The 21,997-nt window shown below is 36.0% G+C and overlaps 1 protein-coding gene across 1 annotated transcript; it reads right to left on the reverse strand.

The window, feature by feature from the left end:
• Positions 1-4,054: 4,054 nt before the first annotated feature.
• AMY2A (amylase alpha 2A) lies at positions 4,055-21,614 on the reverse strand. The gene is made up of 11 exons (XM_045992172.1): positions 21,532-21,614; positions 13,065-13,278; positions 12,596-12,742; positions 11,573-11,770; positions 10,929-11,159; positions 9,413-9,546; positions 8,513-8,635; positions 8,314-8,413; positions 5,832-5,950; positions 5,597-5,722; positions 4,055-4,275 (listed from the first exon to the last, which is right to left on the reverse strand). The coding sequence occupies exons 2-11, from the start codon at positions 13,230-13,232 to the stop codon at positions 4,086-4,088; spliced, it is 1,536 nt and encodes a 511-aa protein (XP_045848128.1). The 5' UTR covers positions 13,233-13,278; positions 21,532-21,614; the 3' UTR covers positions 4,055-4,085.
• Between the last annotated feature and the right edge of the window lie 383 nt (positions 21,615-21,997).

Raw genomic sequence — 21,997 nt, forward strand, 5'->3', positions numbered from 1 at the left:
ACTGGTCCAGGTGAGCCCAGTCCCAGCAGCTGTCATTCCCAGGGCTGCTGACTCAAGTCCGTGCTGGGTTCTGCCAGCTAGGGCGGCAGCGGCAGTCGCTGTGGTCGCGGCAGCAGCCACCAGCCCCAGGAACTGCTGAATGGAGTCTGCACCAGGTCATCTCAGGCATGGGTGGGCCGTGGCAGGGACCTGTCCTGGGACCGTCAGCTTAGGCCTGCACTTGTGGCCGCCTGGTCCCAACAATTACCACTCGAGTCCCTTCCGTTTAAGTGCTGTTTTCAATCCCTTACTGTCTCTCAGCCACTGGTCTCCAAGCTATTGCTAGTCCGCAAGCACAGGACACTTGCATTGGGGTGTTACTTTTCAATGGGTCCCTTCTGAGGGCTCCCTCCCCCTTCTGTTTATCCCTTGTTATCTGTCTGCATACTCCCAACATCTCTGTACCTCTCTGCTGATGATCCTCTGTCCCGGTAGAGATCCAGAAGTGTATAATCTTCATCTCAGGCTGACTCATGTGTGTTGAGTGCTCTGGCAGATATCTAGCTCAGTCCAGGGAACAAGTTGAAATAGAGTCCCCTACTCCTCTGCCATCTTGCACCCTCCCCCTTAAAGATACATTGCTACTGAAGATATGAAGAAGTGCGTATTTAACTAGAAATAGTGGTTAGTGTATAATGTATAATTTCTCATTCAATACACCAAACTAAAAAAGTAGACTTACTTTCCTTTTATATGAGGTTGAGAGGCATTTTTAAAATGTCCATTGAATTGACTATGAAAATATATTTCATGACTCAATACAGATCTTTAAAAACATCAAAGAAAAATATTGAGTTGGATTTGACAGATTTGCAATTATAAGGAAATAATAAATATCACCTTTTATTCTAGTGTAAGTCATGCTGTTTGAACCTAAATCCTTTCAACACAACTATTTCTTTCTAAATAGATTATGTGAGTGGCTCCAAGCCATACTTTCCCCGCCCCCCCCCCAGACTTATGTTCAAGGGCAAAAAGAGCAAACAGACTGTGTATTTACCCATCTGTTCCAACTCTTGTGAAAGACCTTCAAAGGTCTTTTAATATATCACTTTACTTCTGTTGCTTTCTTTTTTTAAGTTCTGATTTTATTGGAGTTCTTAGATGATTTCTTCTAAAACCTTAGGATTTTCTGCAACAAACTGTAAGCTACATCTGACATATCTAGATTTTTCTGCTTTATATCGACTGTGTGTGTGTGTGTGTGTGTGTGTGTGTGTGTGTGTAGAGAGAGATTTGCAAGGGCAAACAAAGCAGAAGAAAAACTCTTACTCACTTAAACTAGCCCTGAGTTAAGCTCCTGAATTTTTTTCCAGTCAATTCCAAATTGGAGAAGGAATTTACTTTAATATTTAAATATAAAATTTAAATATAAAAAAGAAATACAGGAGTTTCTTTTAATACCCAAGAAAAAAATGCAAATGTTCAAAACTGATTTAAATACTCAGAGATATTTCTATCCCTTTCAAAAACTGTCTCATTTCTCTCTTAATACCAAAGGAAAGTGATCTCTTTAGAGATTTCGTTTATTGAACATAAGTGTCTTTTTCGAAACTTTGATTATTTATTGGTCCAACATCTAGATGTACTTTATTTGGAAGTTTAATGATAATAATAATGATACTATTAATCTTAATGCTGAGATTAGTCTGGAAGGGTATGGCACTGAGATTGTTTCAATCATTCTCTGTGATCATATTCCATGATGATGTTTAGTGGTTCAGTTTTGAATTGCAAGTGAAAGTCTAATCATGAACAATGATTCTTCAACATATTTTTCCTTCCGTGAGAAGAGAAATTACTCAGTATTCACAGGCAGAATTGCTTCTATACATAAAATGAAACATCTAAAGGAAGAAACTATTAACAAGTTCTTAAGTATGAGAGATCACTAAGAACATAACATAAATTTATTTAACATGTATTATATTAAGAACGATGTGGCCTCATTTTTCCTGTTTGAAGAAAACTACATTGACATAAGAGGGGCGTAGCTTCCAAAAATATTTGAAGGTTGCATTTTGTCTATATTGTGTATAAGATATCTGTGAATCTTGAAGTGGAGTCAAACATCTGTTAGAAATGTGAGGTTAAAGTCCAAGAAAAGATCTGAATTGGAGGTATAGGTCTTCATGTAAAAGTCTGTGTTTCAAATCCATAGAAAGATTGCAAATACTTAGAAGAGAGAGGATGAATAAAAAGAAGAGAATTAGATCCAAATGAGTCTTTAGGTCAAACAGAAGATAAGCTAGAAAAAGAATCTGAAAAGAGCCACCAGTGAGAAAAAAAAGAAAACCAGGGAGTAATTGGAGACTGAAGGAAGAGAGGAGGAGAGGTTGGCTCACATGTCGAATACTGTTGTGAAATAAAGTAAAACAAAGATAGAGAAGTACACTGGGTTTGCAACATCAATGTTTTTGGTGATGTTGACAAGAGTAGATTCAGTGAAGTCATGATTAGAAACTGGACGATGAAGAGATGAAAATGACTAATGTTGAAAATGTAGAGATTATGTGGTAGAAACAGAAGCTCAACTAGGAAGGGGAGAAAAGAAGAGGATTATACCTAGAAAAAATCTGGAAGTCATGGATTTTTTAGTTGGAAGACTAATAAATGTAATCTCAAGGGACTAATCTAGCAAAAAAGGAAAGATTATTAAAACAGAAGAGAAAGGATAATTTTTTTTCTTTTACTTTTCTTTTTTTTTCTTTTTTTTTTTTAAGAAAGAGAGAGGGAGGTGGGTAGGAAGGGCAGAAGAAGAGGAAGAGGGAGAGAATCTTAAGTAGATTCCAAGAGCCCCACATGGGTCTTGACATCACAACCCTGAGATCATGACCTGAGTGGAAATCAAGAGTCCAATGCTTAACCAACTTGAGCCACTCAGGTGCTCTGAAAAAATGGTAATTAAAGAAATAAAGTCACCCACCAGATAAAAATGGAACGGTATTAACACAAGTGAGAAGAATGGCCTTTGATAAAATGAAGTACACTTTCTTCATTATGACAGGAGGAAAGAAAAAAAATAATAGGGATCAGGTGTCTGCGTGGCTCAGTTGGTTAAGTACCCAGCTCTTGATTTTGGCTCAGGTCATGATCTCAGTGTTGTGAGATCAAGGCCCCCAATGGGGCTCCAGGCTGGGCATGGTGTCTGTTTAAGAGTCTGTCTCTACTTCTGCCTTCTCCATTTGCTCTCTTTCTCAAAATAATAATGATAATAATATTAAGAATAATTATAGATAAATTCACAGGTGAAACGAAGAGGGAGTTTCCAAATTATGGTTTTTATTTTATCACTCAAGCATAAGAAAAACAACTGAAGGTTATAAGACACAGATGAGATCCTTACCAAATTTCACATTAAAAGTCAAGGTGAAGGAAAATGAATAGCTGGAGGATCAGGAAGAAAATCCAGAACCTATGGTATAATGAGAGTCCTAAAAAATTACATCCATCCATACGGGGGTTAAGAAATGGAACAAAAAAACCACACATCTAAATCAAGTTAAATACATTACAAAGAGAAAGTGAAAAATAGAAAGTAGAAAATTCCTATGAGTTCCATATAACTGAGACTTATATCTTGTATAATTTAAGTTTATTTTTTAACTTATTAACTGTAAAAGGGCTTTCATAAGTTGAAGTCACTCAAATGTTATAACTTTGTATGAGAATAATTAAATCAGATATCCCTAACTATTAGAAACACACTTGATGGAAGAACTACATTAATACATACTGGGAAATAGTGTTAATGGCAACAAGCATATTTGTTAAGATGACTCCCTGAATTCTTAGAAATTCTTTTGACAAATAAGTCATCATGAGTCTTCTAAAATATAACATGGTATCAATTGTAGCTATATTATAATTATATAATTATATGTGATTTTTATGCTTTTCTGAGCTTTTCAAGTTGATTACTTACAGCTTTTACCAAAAATTCATGAATTCTAAGAATACACACACACACACACACACAGACACAGACACGAAAAGAAATACACTTGGTTATTTCTCTGAGTATGTGTACTTATTTATTTCAAGTTTTACAATTTAGATTCGGCATGAATTGCAATAAATGGATCTTCAGCAGAGTTACTAATAGAAAAATGAGCATTTCCATCCCCAGAAACATAGATTTTAATTCCCGTACAATTGCCATCAATTTTATCTCCAGAAATAACATCACAATATGTGCCAGCAGGAAGACCAGTTTGCAAAGTTAAAGATAATGACCTGAAAGGTAAAATTTAAGATTTAACTTGTATTCAGCACAATTAAAAGCAAGATTTCAGACTCTCTCTAAAAGCTTAACTGTGTGCTGTAGAACTCTAAGCAGTCAAAGCCTCAGTGAGAAGAAAATATAAAGACTTCTCTCGTAGATGTGAGCTGTTTTCCAAGACTAAAGGTAATCTTACAGAAGGCTTAGCAATTTCTTAGTCAGCAGTAAATATTATCACAAAATTATGGTTGAGGAATATCAGTGAAAATTTGAGTAAATTGTCACTCTTAGATAAAAGTACTTCCTGTGTAAACACAAATATTTTAAATTTGTCCTCATCTAAACTTAAGAAAACACTAATTACTTTCAATAATTTAAATTTGGTTATTTCTGCAAAAATCTTTCGTAAGAGGAGAAAATGAATTTGGGCTGGAAATAAAAATAATCTAGCATTTTATGAAGAAGTATATGGTTTTAAATATAAAGCTGTATATATATACATATATATATATATCATAAATTTATTTTTCTTTTCCCATCCAAAAGACAGAAATTAAAGAATTAGTCATAGCTCCTTTTGGCAAGAAAGAGATATATTTGATTTATCATTTTGTCAGTAAAATATAATGTAGGCTAAAATGAATTAAGCATGAGTGAAAGCTGGCCTTGGAACTGAGACATTTCAAATTCTTGCAAAGACATCTACTAAGTCATAGTTCTATATATTAGGAAATCAATATACTAGAGGCAAAGGATGTAAGTATAACCAATGAAAGTAAGAAGAAGTCTCAGCACTAAAACTTGAAAATCTCCTGAAGTGAATCACTGACCAACCATAAGATACAGGTTCTTTATACATATGCTTTAAAAAATATATTATTTGTCAGAAAGGGAAGTGAAAAAAAGAAGAAGAAAAAAACAGATACAAGAATACTTAAAAGAGAGAACTAAAAAAAGGTACTTCAGTATTGAGGCAATAGCTTTCCATTATTTAAAAAGGGAGGGGGGTTATTAGACTGTTCTAGTGATTTCACAACCTTTATATTAACTATTCTGCGTATTTTGTGGGGGGTGTATGTGTGGCCCTATATGTGTGCCTCATATATCTGCAAGTAACATGCAAGGGTGCACATAAAATCACTCTACTTAGAACAGAAAGCCCTTATAAAGAAGAGATCAGAATAAAAGCCATCATCATTTTTCTTCTGATTTCTGTGGTTTCTGAATCCACTAAGGAATTTTTCAGATATGAAAAGAGTAAATGTGCAAGAAGAGAAAGTAGTAAATCAGGAACATATTAGTATGAAATGTTATTTCTAATTGAGATCCGCTTACCAGTCGTCATTGTTAAAGACAATGAATCCTCTGTTTCCTCTTCCAAAAGCTACTTGGTTGCTACCATTATCCCACCAGTTGGTAAAAGGTTGGCCATCAACTGTATTACGGAACATAACCATGTTCCTAAAAATATAATACCACATAAAATGCTGATGAATACATTAACTGTTTAATAAAATAAAATGTTAAGAATGTTTATTATGAGGAGACATCTCTAAATAAGAATGCCCACCTTATTTGACGCCATCGATGTTCACAGACCCAATCATTACCACAAGTACTGTCTGGATTAATAGTAACTTCTTTAATTACCCCATTATTATTTGGCGGCCCAATCCAATCATTAACATCCTTAAGTAAAGAGAAAAAAAAGAAAAAATTTTAAAAGCCCGACTTTTAACATTTCAGGTATTTGTCTCTTTTCTCTCCAGAACACCAAACCTAATCTGTCTTGTGTCTGCATTGTCTTCACTCAGAATCTAAGTCCCTCAGTAATTTTACAGCCTTTTACCAAGTCCTCACCATTTTCTCCCCAATTTTTCATTCTCTAGTGCCATATTTTAAAGGTAAGGTTTTCTTGCCCTTTTATTTTCTTTCCAAGGAATTGCCATGGATTTTTGTTTTTTTTGTTTTGTTTTGTTTTGTTTTTCCATTTTATTTATTTTTTCAGCGTAACAGTATTCATTCTTTTTGCACAACACCCAGTGCTCCATGCAAAACGTGCCCTCCCCATTACCCACCACCTGTTCCCCCAACCTCCCACCCCTGATCCTTCAAAACCCTCAGGTTGTTTTTCAGAGTCCATAGTCTCTTATGGTTCGCCTCCCCTCCCCAATGTCCATAGCCCGCTCCCCCTCTCCCAATCCCACCTCCCCCCAGCAACCCCCAGTTTGTTTTGTGAGATTAAGAGTCATTTATGGTTTGTCTCCCTCCCAATCCCATCTTGTTTCATTGGATTTTTTTTAAGATTTTTATTTATTTATTTGTCAGAGAGAGAGAGAGAGCGAGCACTAGTGCACAGGCAGGCAGAGGAAGAGAGAAAAGCAGGCTCCCTGCCAAGCAAGGAGTCCGATGCGGAACTTGAATCCAGGACTCTGGGATCATGACCCAAGCTGAAGGCAGTGGCTTAACGGACTGAGCCACCCAGGCGACCCTGCCATGGAATTTTTAGTAAATATCACTGTCAACAGTGCAATGATATTGAAGTGGCAACGTCTTCAGGTTCAGAAACAGCAGAATGGAAACAAAGATTCTATCACTATTAGCTAAGAAAACTTAGTTAATATACATATCTTCTCTGTGTCTATTTTTCTTCTTCTGTAAAATGGGGATATTGTGTAGTTGCTAAAAAATTAAATAATACATGTGAAAATGCCTTGAATATGATAAATTGCTAAATAAGCATTCATTTCCTTCATTCTTTCTTCTGGATAAATGTGTTAATCAATACTTCACAATATTCTTTATTAAATTGACCAAAGTTTTAATACTGTGCTTTTCTGATTGGCACTTTTAATGAGAATCATAGAAAAAAAATGGAAGAAACCAGGTAAATATCAGTCTGGTTTGTTGTGAAAAGTGTTTTTTACTTTAGGTATGAAGTTGCTGTACAATGATGCATCTGAAATCTTCAGTTTAAAATTTTTATTTATTTATTTGAGAGAGAGACAGTGAGAGAGAGCTTGAGAAGGGAGAAGATCAGAGGGAGAAGCAGACTCCCAGTGGAGCAGGGAGCCTGAGGCAGGACTCGATCCCAGGACTCTGGAATCATGACCTGAGCTAACGGCAGTTGTTTACCCAACTGAGCCACCCAGGCACCCTGAAATCTTCACTTTAAAAAAAAAAAAAAACCTTTCCACTAACATTCTAAATACATTCATAATTTTATTTCTCAGTTCCCTTTTTAAAATTGCTATTCAGGGCACCAGGGTGGCTAAGTGGGTTAAGCCTCTGCCTTCAGCTCAGGTCATGATCTCAGGTTCCTGGGATGGAGCCCCATGTCGGGCTCTCCGCTCCGCAGGGAGCCTGCTTCCCCCTTTCTCTCTCTGCCTGCCTCTCTGCTTACATGTGATCTCTGTCTGTCAAATAAATAAATAAAATCTTTAAAAATAAATAAATAAAATGGCTATTTAATATCCTGGATTACCCCAAATATTTTTCTCATCTTTATATTTCCCAAAAGAGTTTGCAAATTTCTCTTCTTTAATACATATATTTTCTTTCCTCTTAAAAGATACTTTCACTATTTAATCCCAGTTCAACTGAATAATTTCTTTGGATTCCATACAACATTTTTTTCAAAGTACGTAAAAAAATATACTGATTGTATTATTGGCAGGTACTGTTTTAAGTTCTTTACAAGTGTTAACTTATCCTTATATCAACCCTATGAAGTAGGTACTTAGGAAAAGTGCATATTTTACTTACTATATCCTTTTTTTTTTTTCGTTCTTTTTTTTTCACTATATCCTTACTTTTAAGTGCTTCTTTGGGTGAGTGTATGTTTGCCATAATTGTGATATTGCCTGAATACTCTGACAGTAGAGACCATGAATTTGAATTCTTTACTATCTACTGCATTACTTAAAGTGTCCTATATCAGGTTTACACTTCAATATTTGATAAATAGTAAATATAATAGCATCATGTACAATCACAACAAAACTGCATTCCCTTCCTTGAGGAAAATATTTTTGGAGAACACTAAAACTTACTTTTCCATTTTCAAAGTGCCTTGTCCAACGGAAACTTGACATTACTCGTGTAAATCCATATGGATGAGCAAGCATAAATCCAACTCCCATTTTGTACAGTCTGAAGGTTACAAAATGATATCATCATAGAAGAAAATATTTGTAGCATCATTAAAAGGTAGGTTAAAAAAAAGGGGGGGGGGGGTGCTTTATTACCTACCTAGAGTCCCAGAATGTAAGAATAGATGCTCCTCCAGCTCCATGTCCTCGCTGATTGTCATGGTTATCAACAAAGACAAGTGCTCTATCAGAAGGCATAAAACCCCATCCTTCTCCCCAGTTCCTATTAAAACACACACACAGATATGTATTCTTTTCCAATAGCTTTAGGGTAACCTAAATGTGTATTTCTTTTGGTAGAGCAGGCCCAAATGAAATTTTCTAATTAAAAGGATTATTCTATAGGAGTTTTTAAAAAAATATATAAACAATATACAGATACATTATGCATTCCATGTATGTGTATATGTATGAATTACTTGTATTACAGTCACATTACAGTTATAAGATTTTTGTTATAAAAAAAGTCATTTTAGAGATCTTAGTACATTATAATTTAGATGAAACTTCAGAATGATCAATATCCATATGATAGCAGACAGCAAGGAAAACTGGATTAAAAGTAGGTTTCGAGATCATATTGTTATAATGTAAATATTCTAATATTTGAAAATCATTGATAATATGTGTAAATCGTTTCATATAAAATATGTAAATAAGTACACGTAAATTTAAAATAGTCACCTTGTAAGTACTTCATAAATGATACAATCATTTTAACAATAACGTGGCCTTCACATACTATATGCAAACATGAGTCAAATATAGTATAGTTATATAATATAAAAGTCTCTAGGGTATGCTTGGGGTTTCTAGATACCCTCATGATTGACATTCTTAAGAATAAAGATGATAAATTGGAGTGTGGGGAACTCTAACCCTCATTACTAGTAACCGAATCCTTAAAAGTTCTAAATAAGTTCTGAAGATAACTCAGATTGGGATAATAAGACTACTACATCTTTGAAATAATTTAAAAGACAAATTATACTTCATTTACTTTAAGTAAGCCATCTTCTCTCCATTCCACTTGCGCAGAACTGTGCCTAGTTTTGCACCATACTTGAATTCCGTCACACGGCCATTTCCAAAGTACTCCTCACTTTTAATTGGCTCACCACCCAGATCAATTACCTAGTAGAAATACAGGGAAATATCATTTTATTTTTTTAACTTTTTTTTAACCGCTAAAAATATGTATTGTCCTAAATTGAAACACTAAATTCAAGTTCATCCTCTTTTAGAAAATTATTTTCTTGGGCACCTGGGTGGCTCACTCAGTTAAGCGTCTGCCTTCAGCTCGGGTCATGATCCCAGGGTCCTGGGATCGATTCCCACATCGGGCTCCTTGCTCAGTGGGGAGCCTGCTTCTCCTTCTCCCCTGCCCCTCCTCCTCCCCTGCCCCTCCTCCTCCACTCGTTCTCTCTCCCTCCAATAAATAAATACATAAAATCTTGAAAAAGAAAAACCACTGGTAACTTTAAAAAACAAAAAGAAAGAAAGAAAGAAAAATATTTTCTTTAGGTCTACTGTTTTTTGGGGTTTTTTTTGAAATATCATTTTAAATCAGAACTTGAAAGACTTTTCACCAACAAGGTACTATTATATAGAAAATGGCTTGAAACTATTTTTATTATTTGAAAAAGCGTAAATGGCTTTCTCTAAGGAAAGATTCTTTTTTGGTGCTAAATTATATGCTACAATATTAAAAAATTAATATAACAAGGTGAATTGTTGGCCTGTGAGAATGTTGACGTAATTTTAGTCTTGCACATAATGATAATAAAAAGGCTTGCATTTCTATAGCACTTAACATCTGGTTCACAACATTTCTAAGTGCTTGACTATGTTAACTCGTTAATATTTAGACAAAAACATAACTATTATCACCATCCCTTTTTTTCATATGAAAAAAAAATGTTGCATAGAGAAGTTAATCAAGTGGCCCAAGTGAACACAGCTAAGAGTGCTAAAGCCAAGATGTAAACTCAGAGAGACTGGCTCAAGAAAACCACTGTAATCTTATCTGTCTTTTCTAATGGTCTCTGAGGAGATGGTAAAAGACACAGATGTCTGCAGCCTAAATAAATTCTCTGCACTTCATAAAACTTCTTGTGATAAAGAGTTAGGTGTTCGATACTGTCTCACTACAAGAGGTTCAAGAACACTCTTCTATATAAATGATTCAGCCCATAAACAACTGAAATTTATTAATTAAATCTATCACTTATTTTCTTTTTTAAAATTTACTTTATATTTTTTTTTATTTATTTGTCAGAGAGATAGAGAGCACAAGTAAGTAGAGCAGCAGGCAGAGGGAGAGGGAGAAGCAGGCTCTCCAGAGAGCAGTGAGCCCGCCGGGCTGGATCCCAGGAGCTTGAGATCATGATCTGAGCCAAGGGCAGCCACTTAGCCGACTGAGCCACCCAGGCACTCCTATCACTTATTTTCTACTGAATTAAAAGATATTATTTCATATACACATGAAATATAGACACATAGATGAATTAACGTACCTCCTGGTAAATGAAAGGTTTACTTCCTGCAGAGAACCACCTTGTATTTAGATTATGCAGTTTATCCAAAATTGCCTTCATGTCTCCAGGCCACATGTGCTTAGAAGCATCAATTCTGAACCCTGCTACACCAATGTCAATGAGGCGGTTCAGATATTCAGCGATTGTGGAACGCACGTAATCTTTCTCCAGTGCAAGATCGAGAAGACCAACCAGACGACAATCTCTGACCTATTAAAGTAAACCTTTTGTGAGCGATAGACAAAACATCACCTTTACCTGAGAATTCATTTGATTATTCATTCATTTATTCATTAACAGATATTTCTGTAGTGTCTTCCTTGCATTGGGAACTGGAGATACTGACACTCTAGTATGGACATACCTTTGACATATTTTCTAGTACAAAAATGGAGTATGCAGGAAATAAAGTAGATGAGCTTTTTGACTGGGACAAATTAAATTGGGAAAAATGTTTTACATATCAGTTCAAGTTTCTTATTTTGAAAGAGTCATACTTGGAATCCTATTTTCCTAAGGAATCCAGACCAGTATTTAAAATGAAGATCGATAAACTACATGTAGATAATTAAAGGCACAGATAGCTCTTTATTTAGATCACTGTGGTTTTCTTCTTTAATTACCTGATAAGGATCGTTATAGTTCTCAATATCTCCACTTCCAGTTTTACATTTACCATCATTAAAATCCCAAGCAGAGAATGGGACTGCTGGAAAATCTCTACTTCCAGGGTTGAAGTAACTTCCACAAGTACTGCTCGTTCCTGCACCCATACCGTTCCCACACATATGATTAATTACAGCATCCACATAAATATAGACCTGAAAAACAGAGTTTTATTTCAGTTTGACTTATACAGAGGTAATAATCTACGGTATTATTGATTGAAGTTTATGGTATGTTAACCACACTCCAAAATAGATCTTTGTTATTTTTTAACTTCTCTTCTTAGTAAATCAAAAGTCAAGAGTGAAAGGAAATTAATGGGAACTGAATCCCTATCTGCTTTCTATCATCTTGGTAAAATACTTATATATGTGATAAAATTATAGAGCTGAAACTACCATAATATGAAAAAAAATGCAGCCTTTGGCGGGGGGGCGGGGGTAAGAATCAGCTGAGATGCAAACAGTAGTGGTCTTTGAAATTTCCATGCATCATCCTAAGAAAGAAGCAGAGAGCCTTTATTATTTATTAAGCATCTGAAGGTAAATATTGTCTCTCATGCTCCTTGCCAAAAAGAATATAATTAATTACCATCAAAAACCCTATGTGAAAGAAGACCCAGAAATTACAGGTGGAGATACAAGTCACACAAAAATTACAGCAACCATTGCAACTCGAATTTCCAATTCCTAACTAGAAAAGTATTCCCCAGAAATTTGTATAGTTTTAGGACTAAAAGTTGATACTTGCTTTATAAGTAAGTTCACTTTAAACTTTGACTTAAATTTCTTTAGTAGACAGATAGCACATATACAAAAATTTACGAAAGATGAACATAGGGTAATCATTAAATTTTAGTTATAGCTTAAGTGTAAAATAAAGCAAAAAATAGATATGGAAAACATTTTCTTCAAAACAAGCAGGAGAGACGAGAAATTATTTTCCTAGATAGTTTTTAAAGGAAACTTTAATTCGCTTACACCAACGTTGTTGCATCTAGTCACCATGTCTTTGAATTCATCTTCATTTCCTGATCTTGTGCATAACTTGTAGCTAATTGGTTGGTATCTTTCCCACCAAGGTCTTGAAGGGTTATTAACCACAAGATTTTCATTGGGTGGAGAGATCTACAAGTAAAAAATCATAGTAAATAAGGATCAAAGGATGGGTTACTTTATATCACTGGATACTCGAGAGACTAATCAGCAAACTAAAATAAGTTCTTAATCTTTGCATATACAGCTACATTTTTAACAACCACCTGAAAATATTAACAACATATTGGAAACGTCCTGCTGCAGAAGGCTTATATCAGAAACAAAACATAACGTCGCCAACAATACTAAACTTTTTTCTCCCTCAGTAAAACGTTTCCGCTTCACAGATACAGATCATGATAGCCATTTACTAGAAGCATAGCGAACCACAACGGATACTGTGAATACCCACCTGAACCCCTCCAAATCCTTTTGGGGCTAAGTATCGCTCACATTCAAGAGCGATGTCATTCCAGCGCCACTCAAACAGATGGACAATAGTTGTCCGTCCAGGTTTGGTATTTGGGGCATACTGAGCCCAGCAGAACCCAATGACTGAAAGCAATAGAAGGCACTTCATTTTGCTTTGCAGTTGTCAGCATTCTTTCCAGCAAGTATTTATATTCCTGTAAGAAACATGTTTTACTAAGTAAATGTTAACATGAATAAACACATAGAGGAAGTGTTTATTCAAAATCAGAAAAGGATTATCAATAACAATATTAACAGGTGGAGAATATCTATAAATAACCTACGAGAAAAACAATCTAAGTGACGTTTTAGAACTTAATGTTTTCCTTACTGAGGGAATATTAACCTTTTTAAACATCTGGCAGCTTATATGTAAAGAATCCTTAATCGTGTATTGTTTAATTAGGATTAGGTTTTATTTCTGAAGTCCTTCACTAATAGGACAATCACAATCAAAGCCAACTGAACTTATAGTCAAAACATTGCCTTAACTATTTATTTGCAAACATTATAATGTTTCAATTTCAAAAAGAAAAAGGATATTCAATCCCATTCTATTTTTTACATCACCAACCCTAATTTTTAGCTATTTAAGTGTCTGCATTAAGATTTAAGAAACTATTTGGAAGTTGAATGCCCATGAATTGAGGAAACAGACCCTTTCCCCACCTCCATCAAATCATGTGCTCAATGCAATGCCTATAAGCAGTAGAGTGCTTTGTTTTTTTCTCCTTTTGGCTAAATCTCTCTCTCTCTCTCTCTCAGTCTCTTTTTTTAGAAGATTTTATTTATTTCTTTGACAGAGAGACAGAGACAGCTAGAGCAGGAACACAAGCAGGGGGAGTGGGAGAGAGAAAGCAGGCTTCCCGCCGAGCAGGGAGCCCGATGTGGGGCTCAATCCCAGGACCCCGGGATCATGACCTGAGCCGAAGGCAGACACCCAACGACCGAGCCACCCAGGTGCCCCAAGCTAAATATCTCTTATACCTGATAGGACATTAAATTGATGAATTCAATCCCTTTTTTTCCCTTAATATAAGTAAAAACCTATAGAAGAGAATAATAGTACAGATGGGGAAAACTTAATCCATTTATCCAATAAGCCCTTTGCTTAAACTGAATGCTGCGTTTTGCGTAAGCATGTGGATGATTTTCAGGATACAGTGATGAATGAGAGAGGATTCTAATTCGCAAGAAGCTTACATTCCATTGAGGAAAGAAAATATATGAATGCTCAACATTACTCACAATCAGGGAAATACAAATCAAAACTATAACAAGGTATCACCTCACACCTGTCAGAATGGCTAAAACTAACAATACAAGAAACAACAGGTGTTGGCGAAGAGATGAATAAAGGGGAACCCTCTTACACTGTTGGTGGGAATAAGAACAGGTGTGGCTACTGTGGGAAACAGTCTGGAGGTTCCTCAAAAAGTTAAAAATAGAACTACCCTATTATCCAGCAGTTGCACTAGTAGGTATTTACCCAAAGGATACAAAAATAGAGATTCAAAGAGTCCATGAACCCCTTTGTTGATAGCAGCATTATCAACAACAGCCAAACTATGGAAAATGTCAAATGTCCATTGACTGATGAATGGAAAGTGACGTGTGAATGCGCACGCGCGCGTGTGCGGGTCTGTAATGGATTATCAGCCATAAAAAAGAATGAAATCCTGCCATTTGCAACAATGCGGATGGAACTAGAATGTATTATGCTAAGTGAAATAAGTCAAGCAGAGAAAGACAATTATCATATGGTTTCACTCATATGTGGACCATAAGGAATAGCACAGAGGACCACAGGGGAATGGAGGGAAAATGGAATGGGAAGAAATCAGAGACAGAGACAAACCGTGAGAGACTCTGGACTCAGGGAAGCAAAGGAGAGAGGGTTACAAAGGAGGGAGGGGTTGGGGAATGGGGTACCCCGGTGATGGGTATTAAGGAAAGCACATGCAGTGATGAGCACTCGGTGTTATACAACTAATGAATCATTGGCTAACTGGACATAATGGGGGGGGGGAATTAAATAAGACAAAAACAAAAAGGAAGGCAAACCATAAGGGACAGTATAGTTAAGAGAACAAACTGAGGGTTGCTGGAGGGGAAGTTTGTGGGGAATGGGCTAAATGGGTGATGGGTTTGAAAGAGAAAACTTGTTAGGATGAGCACTGGGTGTTATATGTAAGGGATGAATCACTAAATTCTGCTCTTGAAACCAATACTACACTATATGTTTACTAACTTGGAATTTAAATAAAATTTAAAAAATGAAATCTTGCCACTTGCAATAACATGAATGGACCTAGAGTTTATGATGCTAAGCCAAATAAGTCACTCAGAGAAAGACAAATATCACATTATTTCACTCATATGTGGATTTTAAGAAATAAAACAGATGGTGCATCTGGGTGGTTCAGTCAGTTAAACGTCTGCCTTCGGTTCAGATCACGATCCCAGAGTTCTGGAATCAACTCTCACATTGGGCTACCTATTCAGTGGGGAGTCTGCTTCTCCCTCTCCCTCTGCCCCTCACCTCCACTACTGCTCTCTCTCTTGCTCTGCACTCTTTCTCATATAAATAAATAATAAAATCCTTAAAAATAAAAGAATAAAATAAAATTTTAAAAAGAGGGCACCTGGGTGTCTCAGTGGGTTAAGCCTCTGCCTTTGGCTCCGGTCATGATCTCAGGGTCCTGGGACTGAGTCCCCCATTGGGCTCTCTGCTTGGCAGGGAGCCTGCTTCCTCCTCTCTGTCTCTCTCTCTCTCTGCCCGCCTGGCTGCCTACTTGTGATCTCTCTGTCAAATAAATAAATAAAATCTTAAAAAAAAAAAAGAAAGAAAAGCTATGAACATATGGGAGGGGGAAAAAATAGGGATGTGGGAAACAAACCATAAGAAACTCTTAATAATAGAGAACAAAGTAAGGGTTGAGGGAGGGAGGTGGGTGTGGGGTGGGCTAGATGGATGATAGGCACTTGTTAGGAGGGCCCTAAGGAGTGCCCTTAAGGAGTGTCTTGAAGGAGAGCACTTGTTATAATGAGCACTGGGTGTTGTATGTAAGTGATAAACCGCTTAATTCTACTCCTGAAACCAATTTTGCACTATATGTGATCTAACTAGAATTTATATGAAAAGCTGAAAAAAGAAAAAGGAATAAAAAAAGAAAATATATGAATTAATAATAATAATAATAAACAACTGAAGATAAGTTCAATAAGTTCAATAAGAACTAGTATGAATTAACAGTAATAAAATAGAAAGTGACTTTGCCATCAAGGTATTTTAATAGTCAGGAAGTCAGGAAGATTTCTCTATGGAAATGATTTTCAGCTAGGATTTGACAGATAAGAAGGAGCCAGTCATTTGAACATGAGAGAAAGAACAATCTAGAGGAAAATACAACAGGAAAAAACCCAAGGAAAGAAAAAACCAAAGTGACATTTAAAAAAAAAAAGTAGCTAAACAATGTGTAATAAAGTGAAGGGTAAACTGATATGAGGTCCATTAGGCCAGATCATCTAGGACCTTGTAGAACACAATGAGAAAGTCTTTGAGTCTCTAAGAAGCAGAGTGAAGAAAGTGTGGTATACTTGAAAAGAAAATCACGCTTGCTGTCATGAAGAAATTGGATTATGTGAAGACAAGAGTAGAGATAAGGAGATCAGTTGCACTTGTTTTTTTTGTGATCTAGGAAAGAGGTGAGTGGCTTGGACTAAGGGCACTGACAGGATATAATTCAGAGAAAGAAGGGCCATAGGTTTATGGATAGATTAGAGCTGAAGAATGAAGGAAAGAGAAAAAGTATAGAAAGGTGTTTGATGGTATCATTCATTCAGATGAGGAAAAACAAGGAAGTACCAGTTTTAGGGAAGGGTTATGCAGAACACTATGGTCCATAATTACTCCTCTGTCAACCCTAATGCTTTCCTTTGGTCCTTCTAACCCACCATGTAAACACAATTTTTCCTACTTTCTTAGTCAGTTCAAGATTATTACAGACTGGGTGGCTTAAAGAACAAATATTTAGTTCTCATAGATCTGGATTATTACAGACTGGGTGGCTTAAAGAACAAATATTTAGTTCTCATAGATCTGGAGGCTGGGAAGCCTGAAATCAAAATGTCGGCAGTTCCAGTGTCTGGTGAGACCCAGATAGCCATTTTCTCCTGTATCTTTACATGGTGGAGAACAGAGAGTGCTCCAGTCTCTTTCTCTTCTTACAAGGACACTGATCCTTGTAAGTGGGGGTCCACTCTCATGACTTCATCTAAACCTAATTACTTCTCAAAGGCCCCACAGCCTTATACCATTGCACTGGGGGTTAGGGTTTCAACATGCAAATTTTGGGGGAAAGGAGACACAAGTGTGCAGACCCGAGCACTTACCCATTGCAAAACTAAAATTCCCTCACATTTCACAAACAATTTCATTGCTCCATGATTTTCCAATTATCACCTTCCAGCCTCCTTATATACTTAGCCAACATCCTTGTGTACTTAGCAACTACTCTTCCTTCCAGATGCAGCTGAAGTAGCATCTTTTGAAGCTTATCCTGATATTTCCAGGCATAGTTAATAACTCCTCTGTATGATCGTTTTTAACTTATATGACATTATTAAGCTCTATTCGATTTATATTATAAATAGACTATAAATAGCTAAGTATTTACATGCTCATCATTCTATACCAAACTTCTTAAAGGTAGACCTTCTACCTAATATTCTAAGAAACTAGCAAAACACATAGCATAATGGCTCATTTGATCAATACATTTCTTGTAACATAAGACTCTAAAGTCCAGAGACTCCTGGGTGGCTCAGTCGGTTAAGCATCTGCCTTTGTCATGATCCCAGGGTCCTGGGATTGAGTCCCACTTCTGGCTCCTTGCTCTCCCTCTACCTTTGTCCCTTCCCCTGCTTATGCTTCTGTTCTCTCTCTCTCTCTCTCTCTCTCTCTCTGTCAAAGTAAGTAAGTAAAGTCTTAAAAAAAAAAAAAAGACTAAATTCCAGGCATTGTATAAAATTCTGGCATAACATGGGTGATGCCCTCAATGATTTTCCAAAGTAAGCAAACAGTGTCAGAAATTATGTGATACATTCTAATCTCCTTAAAACTTTTGTCCACATGAAGGAACTAATGCCAGATAAACTGAATAAATTGTCTGGGCTCAGATCATAAACAGAGCCAGTGATTGGACCATAGATTCTACCACAAATCAGCATTCTCTGTATAACACCAACAGTTCTCATAGAATTCTAGAGATGTAATGTCCAATATCATAGCCACAGGCATTATTTGGCTACTGAGATCCTGAAATGCTAGTCTGAATGGAGATGTGCTATAAGTATAAAATATACTCCAAATTTTGAAGAATTAGTCTTAAAAATTAGTGTAAAAATAATTTTATGTCATTTATGTTGAAATAATGTTTTGTGATTCAGTAGGCTAAATAGAATTTATTATTAACACGAATTTCTCCAGTATCTTTTGACATCTCTCTCTCTTTTTTTAAAGATTTTATTTATTTATTTCAGACAGAGAGAGGGAGAGATCGCAAGCAGTGGCGAGGGGCAGAGGGGGGACGCAGACTCCCTACCGAGCAGGGAGCCTGAGCAGGTCTCAATCCCAGGACTTTGGGATAGTGACCTGAGCGGAAGGCAGAAGCTTAACCGACTGACCCACCCAGGCACCAGAGAAAGGTTTTCAAAAACAAATAGGAAGAAGAATTTTCAGGGAGGACAAGAGACCAACTGGATGAAGATGAATATCAGAATAAGGACAAAGAGCAAAGACGGGCTAGACAGTGGATGATATAGGGCTGATGGTGATAATGAGTTGAGAATTAGATAAGAGCATGGTTTGAACTTCATACTTAAGCTTCCAAATGTTAAGAAAATGACCTTAGGAGTTAGATAAACTATAGTTTAAATCCTGACCTTGTCATTTATTATCTATGTGGCCCTGCAAAATAATCTTTTGGGGGGCGGGAGGGGGGGGAAATAAGCTCTTTATCTATGAACTAGAAAACGTAACATGTACCTCATAAAGTTGTCATCATGATTGAGTGAATTAACATCAATAATACTGTTACCCCAGTGTATGATATATTAAAAACCCAATATATTTGTTTTCTGGGATGTTGCTATTACTCTTTTATTATTTTTATGGCTGGTACTATTCAAACTGCTCTACACTCATGCTCTCTTTCTACTTTCACGTGTAGTCACTTGGACAATCTCTCTTTCCATTCCATTCTTTCCAAATTCTAATAATACCTTCTACTCTCAGAAGTATTTGCATACACCCCCCCACCATGGGAATAGTGATAAGAAGGAACCAGCAAGGTTTTCCACCTGCTCTTTTTTCACCTTTCTTTTCTTTTTCTCTCTTTTTGTTTTAACCTCTTTAGAGCTTACAGGAGATCACATGTTGATTTTGAAATAACTTCTCATCACTGCCCCATCCATTGCCTCTGAACTGTTTTTCATACAGTTTCACATGTATTTTATGACGTTCTTATTAAAATAATAGATAACTTGCAGACATAAGCTGAGAAATTCTACTAGCATCACAGCATAGGCGGATGTATACAATTATACAATAATCTCTATCAAGGGTCAGTCATTGTCAAAGATTGTCTCATTTAATCTTAATTTTTATCTCAATCAACCTAAAGAGTTATAAACTCCAGAGGAGAGACATTAAAACAACTAAAGCATCTTTATATCATGTGAAGTAAAATCTGCAAACAAATCCTTGACGTCTTTGATATCAATAACAAAACAAAAAGAAAAGGGGATCTGGGTGGCTAAGTCAGTTAAGCCTCTGCCTTTGGCTCAGGTCATGATCATAGTGTCCCAGGCTCAAGGCCCGAGTCAGGCCTGCTCAGTGGGAGCCTGCTTCTCCCTCTCCCCCAGGCCCTCCCCTGGCTCATCCTCTCTTTCTCTCAAATAAACAAAGAAAATATTGTAAAAAACAAACCAAAAAATAAGAAAGTTGAAATCATTGTTATGTCTACTTCCCATTATGGATTTCCTAAAATTAGTTTCCTCAGAGAAGATATTCACAGTTATTAATGCTAATGTCAATGCTCCGTTGTCCATATCTCATATTGCTTGGATTGCCTTACAAAGAGGAAATTCCCTTCTATTTTAAACCTTTAAGGGCTACTATAATATGTCAAATGAGCTGTATTGGGAGTTCCTTAAAAACTTGAACTAGGACATTTGGTAAAAAGCCATACTCCTTAAGAGGTATTGATATTTGAAGTACCAATAAAACATATACAATGCTAAGAAGAAAAAAATAGGGGCTCAGTTGGTTAAGCCACTGCCTTTGGCTCGGAAAATGATCCAGAGTCCCAGCATGGAGTCCCAGTTCCAGCTCCGCGGGGAGTCTGCTTCTCCCTCAGACCTTCTCCCCTCTCATGCTCTCTCTCTCTCTCTCTGTGTCTCTCTCAAATAAATAAATAAAATCTTAAAAAAAAAAGAAAAAGAAGAAAATACTATTAACTTAGATTTCTCCGTAAGTTTGCCAGTTTCTGATGATCTCACATATGATTTGCTCAATCAGTATTAAGATATTTGTTATTTTATTTAATGTCCACAATATAAATGACATCCCAGGGGAAAAGCTCTAGAATAAATCCAGGATTTCTGTTGACACATGAAATACCATAAACTTAGTGATTCACCTTAAAGTCTACTTAAACCATACCATGTCATAAATAGAATAAAGGAGCTCTATTAAAATGTTAGGTAAAAAGTAGTAGTAAAAAAACTAGTATCTCTTTCTATGGCTTTCTTTCTACTTACATAAATGTCAGTCAGTTACCTATATAAGTATTAGCTATGACAATGTTCTTTCCCCCTATCCAAAGCAACCTCGCATCTCAGGCAGATAGTCATATATTTTTTAACATGTAAATAAATTAACATTAACCAAGAAGAGACAAGTTATCTACTCTTATCATTTGTAGTTATTAGCCTAGATACCTCATAGTTAAATTTCTTTAGGTTGTTTAATTAAAGTATCACAAAACACTTTAATGGAAATACCTTATGCGTCACATCTATGCTTATCTTTCACTTTTATTTATCTCTAAGTATTTTTTTCGTTTTTCATTGTTTTGAATATTTTAGAGCTTTAAGTAGTATCATTACTACAGTATTTGGTCCAGTTACTGGTTTCTCTTGCCGCAAAAAGTGATAATTCTTCTAAACTTTGCATTGAATCATGTACAGTTTTTTTCAAAACTTTCTCCTACAAGCTCACTGTTCTCACAAAACAAAGAAAAAGAAAAAGGAAAATAAAAAACAAGAAATTGAAACTGAGCTCAAGATAATAAATCACATGGGAAAGGTAGAGAAAGGAGGCAAATATAATCAAGTTTGCTTACCAGATTTCTTAAATGAAAGAAACATTTTGAGCCAAGGCTCAGACACACTTCAAACACAAACAGTACATTTTGTGCCCCTGGAAACTGAAACTTGAGTTGTCAACAAACCTAAAATAGGTCATGAAGCTTTGAGCAATATCAAATCATGTGATAGAAACCATTTCTTTCAAGAAAAAAGTGAGGGCTAGAAACTACATGATACCCATAAAACATTAAAATAACTTAACACATCATTTCTTTAAATCAGCAACTCTCAAATCCACAGGTCAGTCTTTTCAACTCTAGAAAAACAAAAAGCAGACATTTGTTTTGCTTTCTCTTCAGCAAGGGAAAAAAACGCTGAATTTAGGACTTTATAGATTTTCTAGAATTTTTTTCCTTCCAATAGGTGCTCTACAACCCTTTCCAATTCTTCAAACCTAATATGTAAAAAAAAAACAAAAACAAAAAAACTCTAATGTGAGCT

Source organism: Meles meles, chromosome 1 (genome assembly GCF_922984935.1).
Source record: "Meles meles chromosome 1, mMelMel3.1 paternal haplotype, whole genome shotgun sequence".
Classification (NCBI taxonomy): Eukaryota; Metazoa; Chordata; class Mammalia; order Carnivora; family Mustelidae; genus Meles; species Meles meles.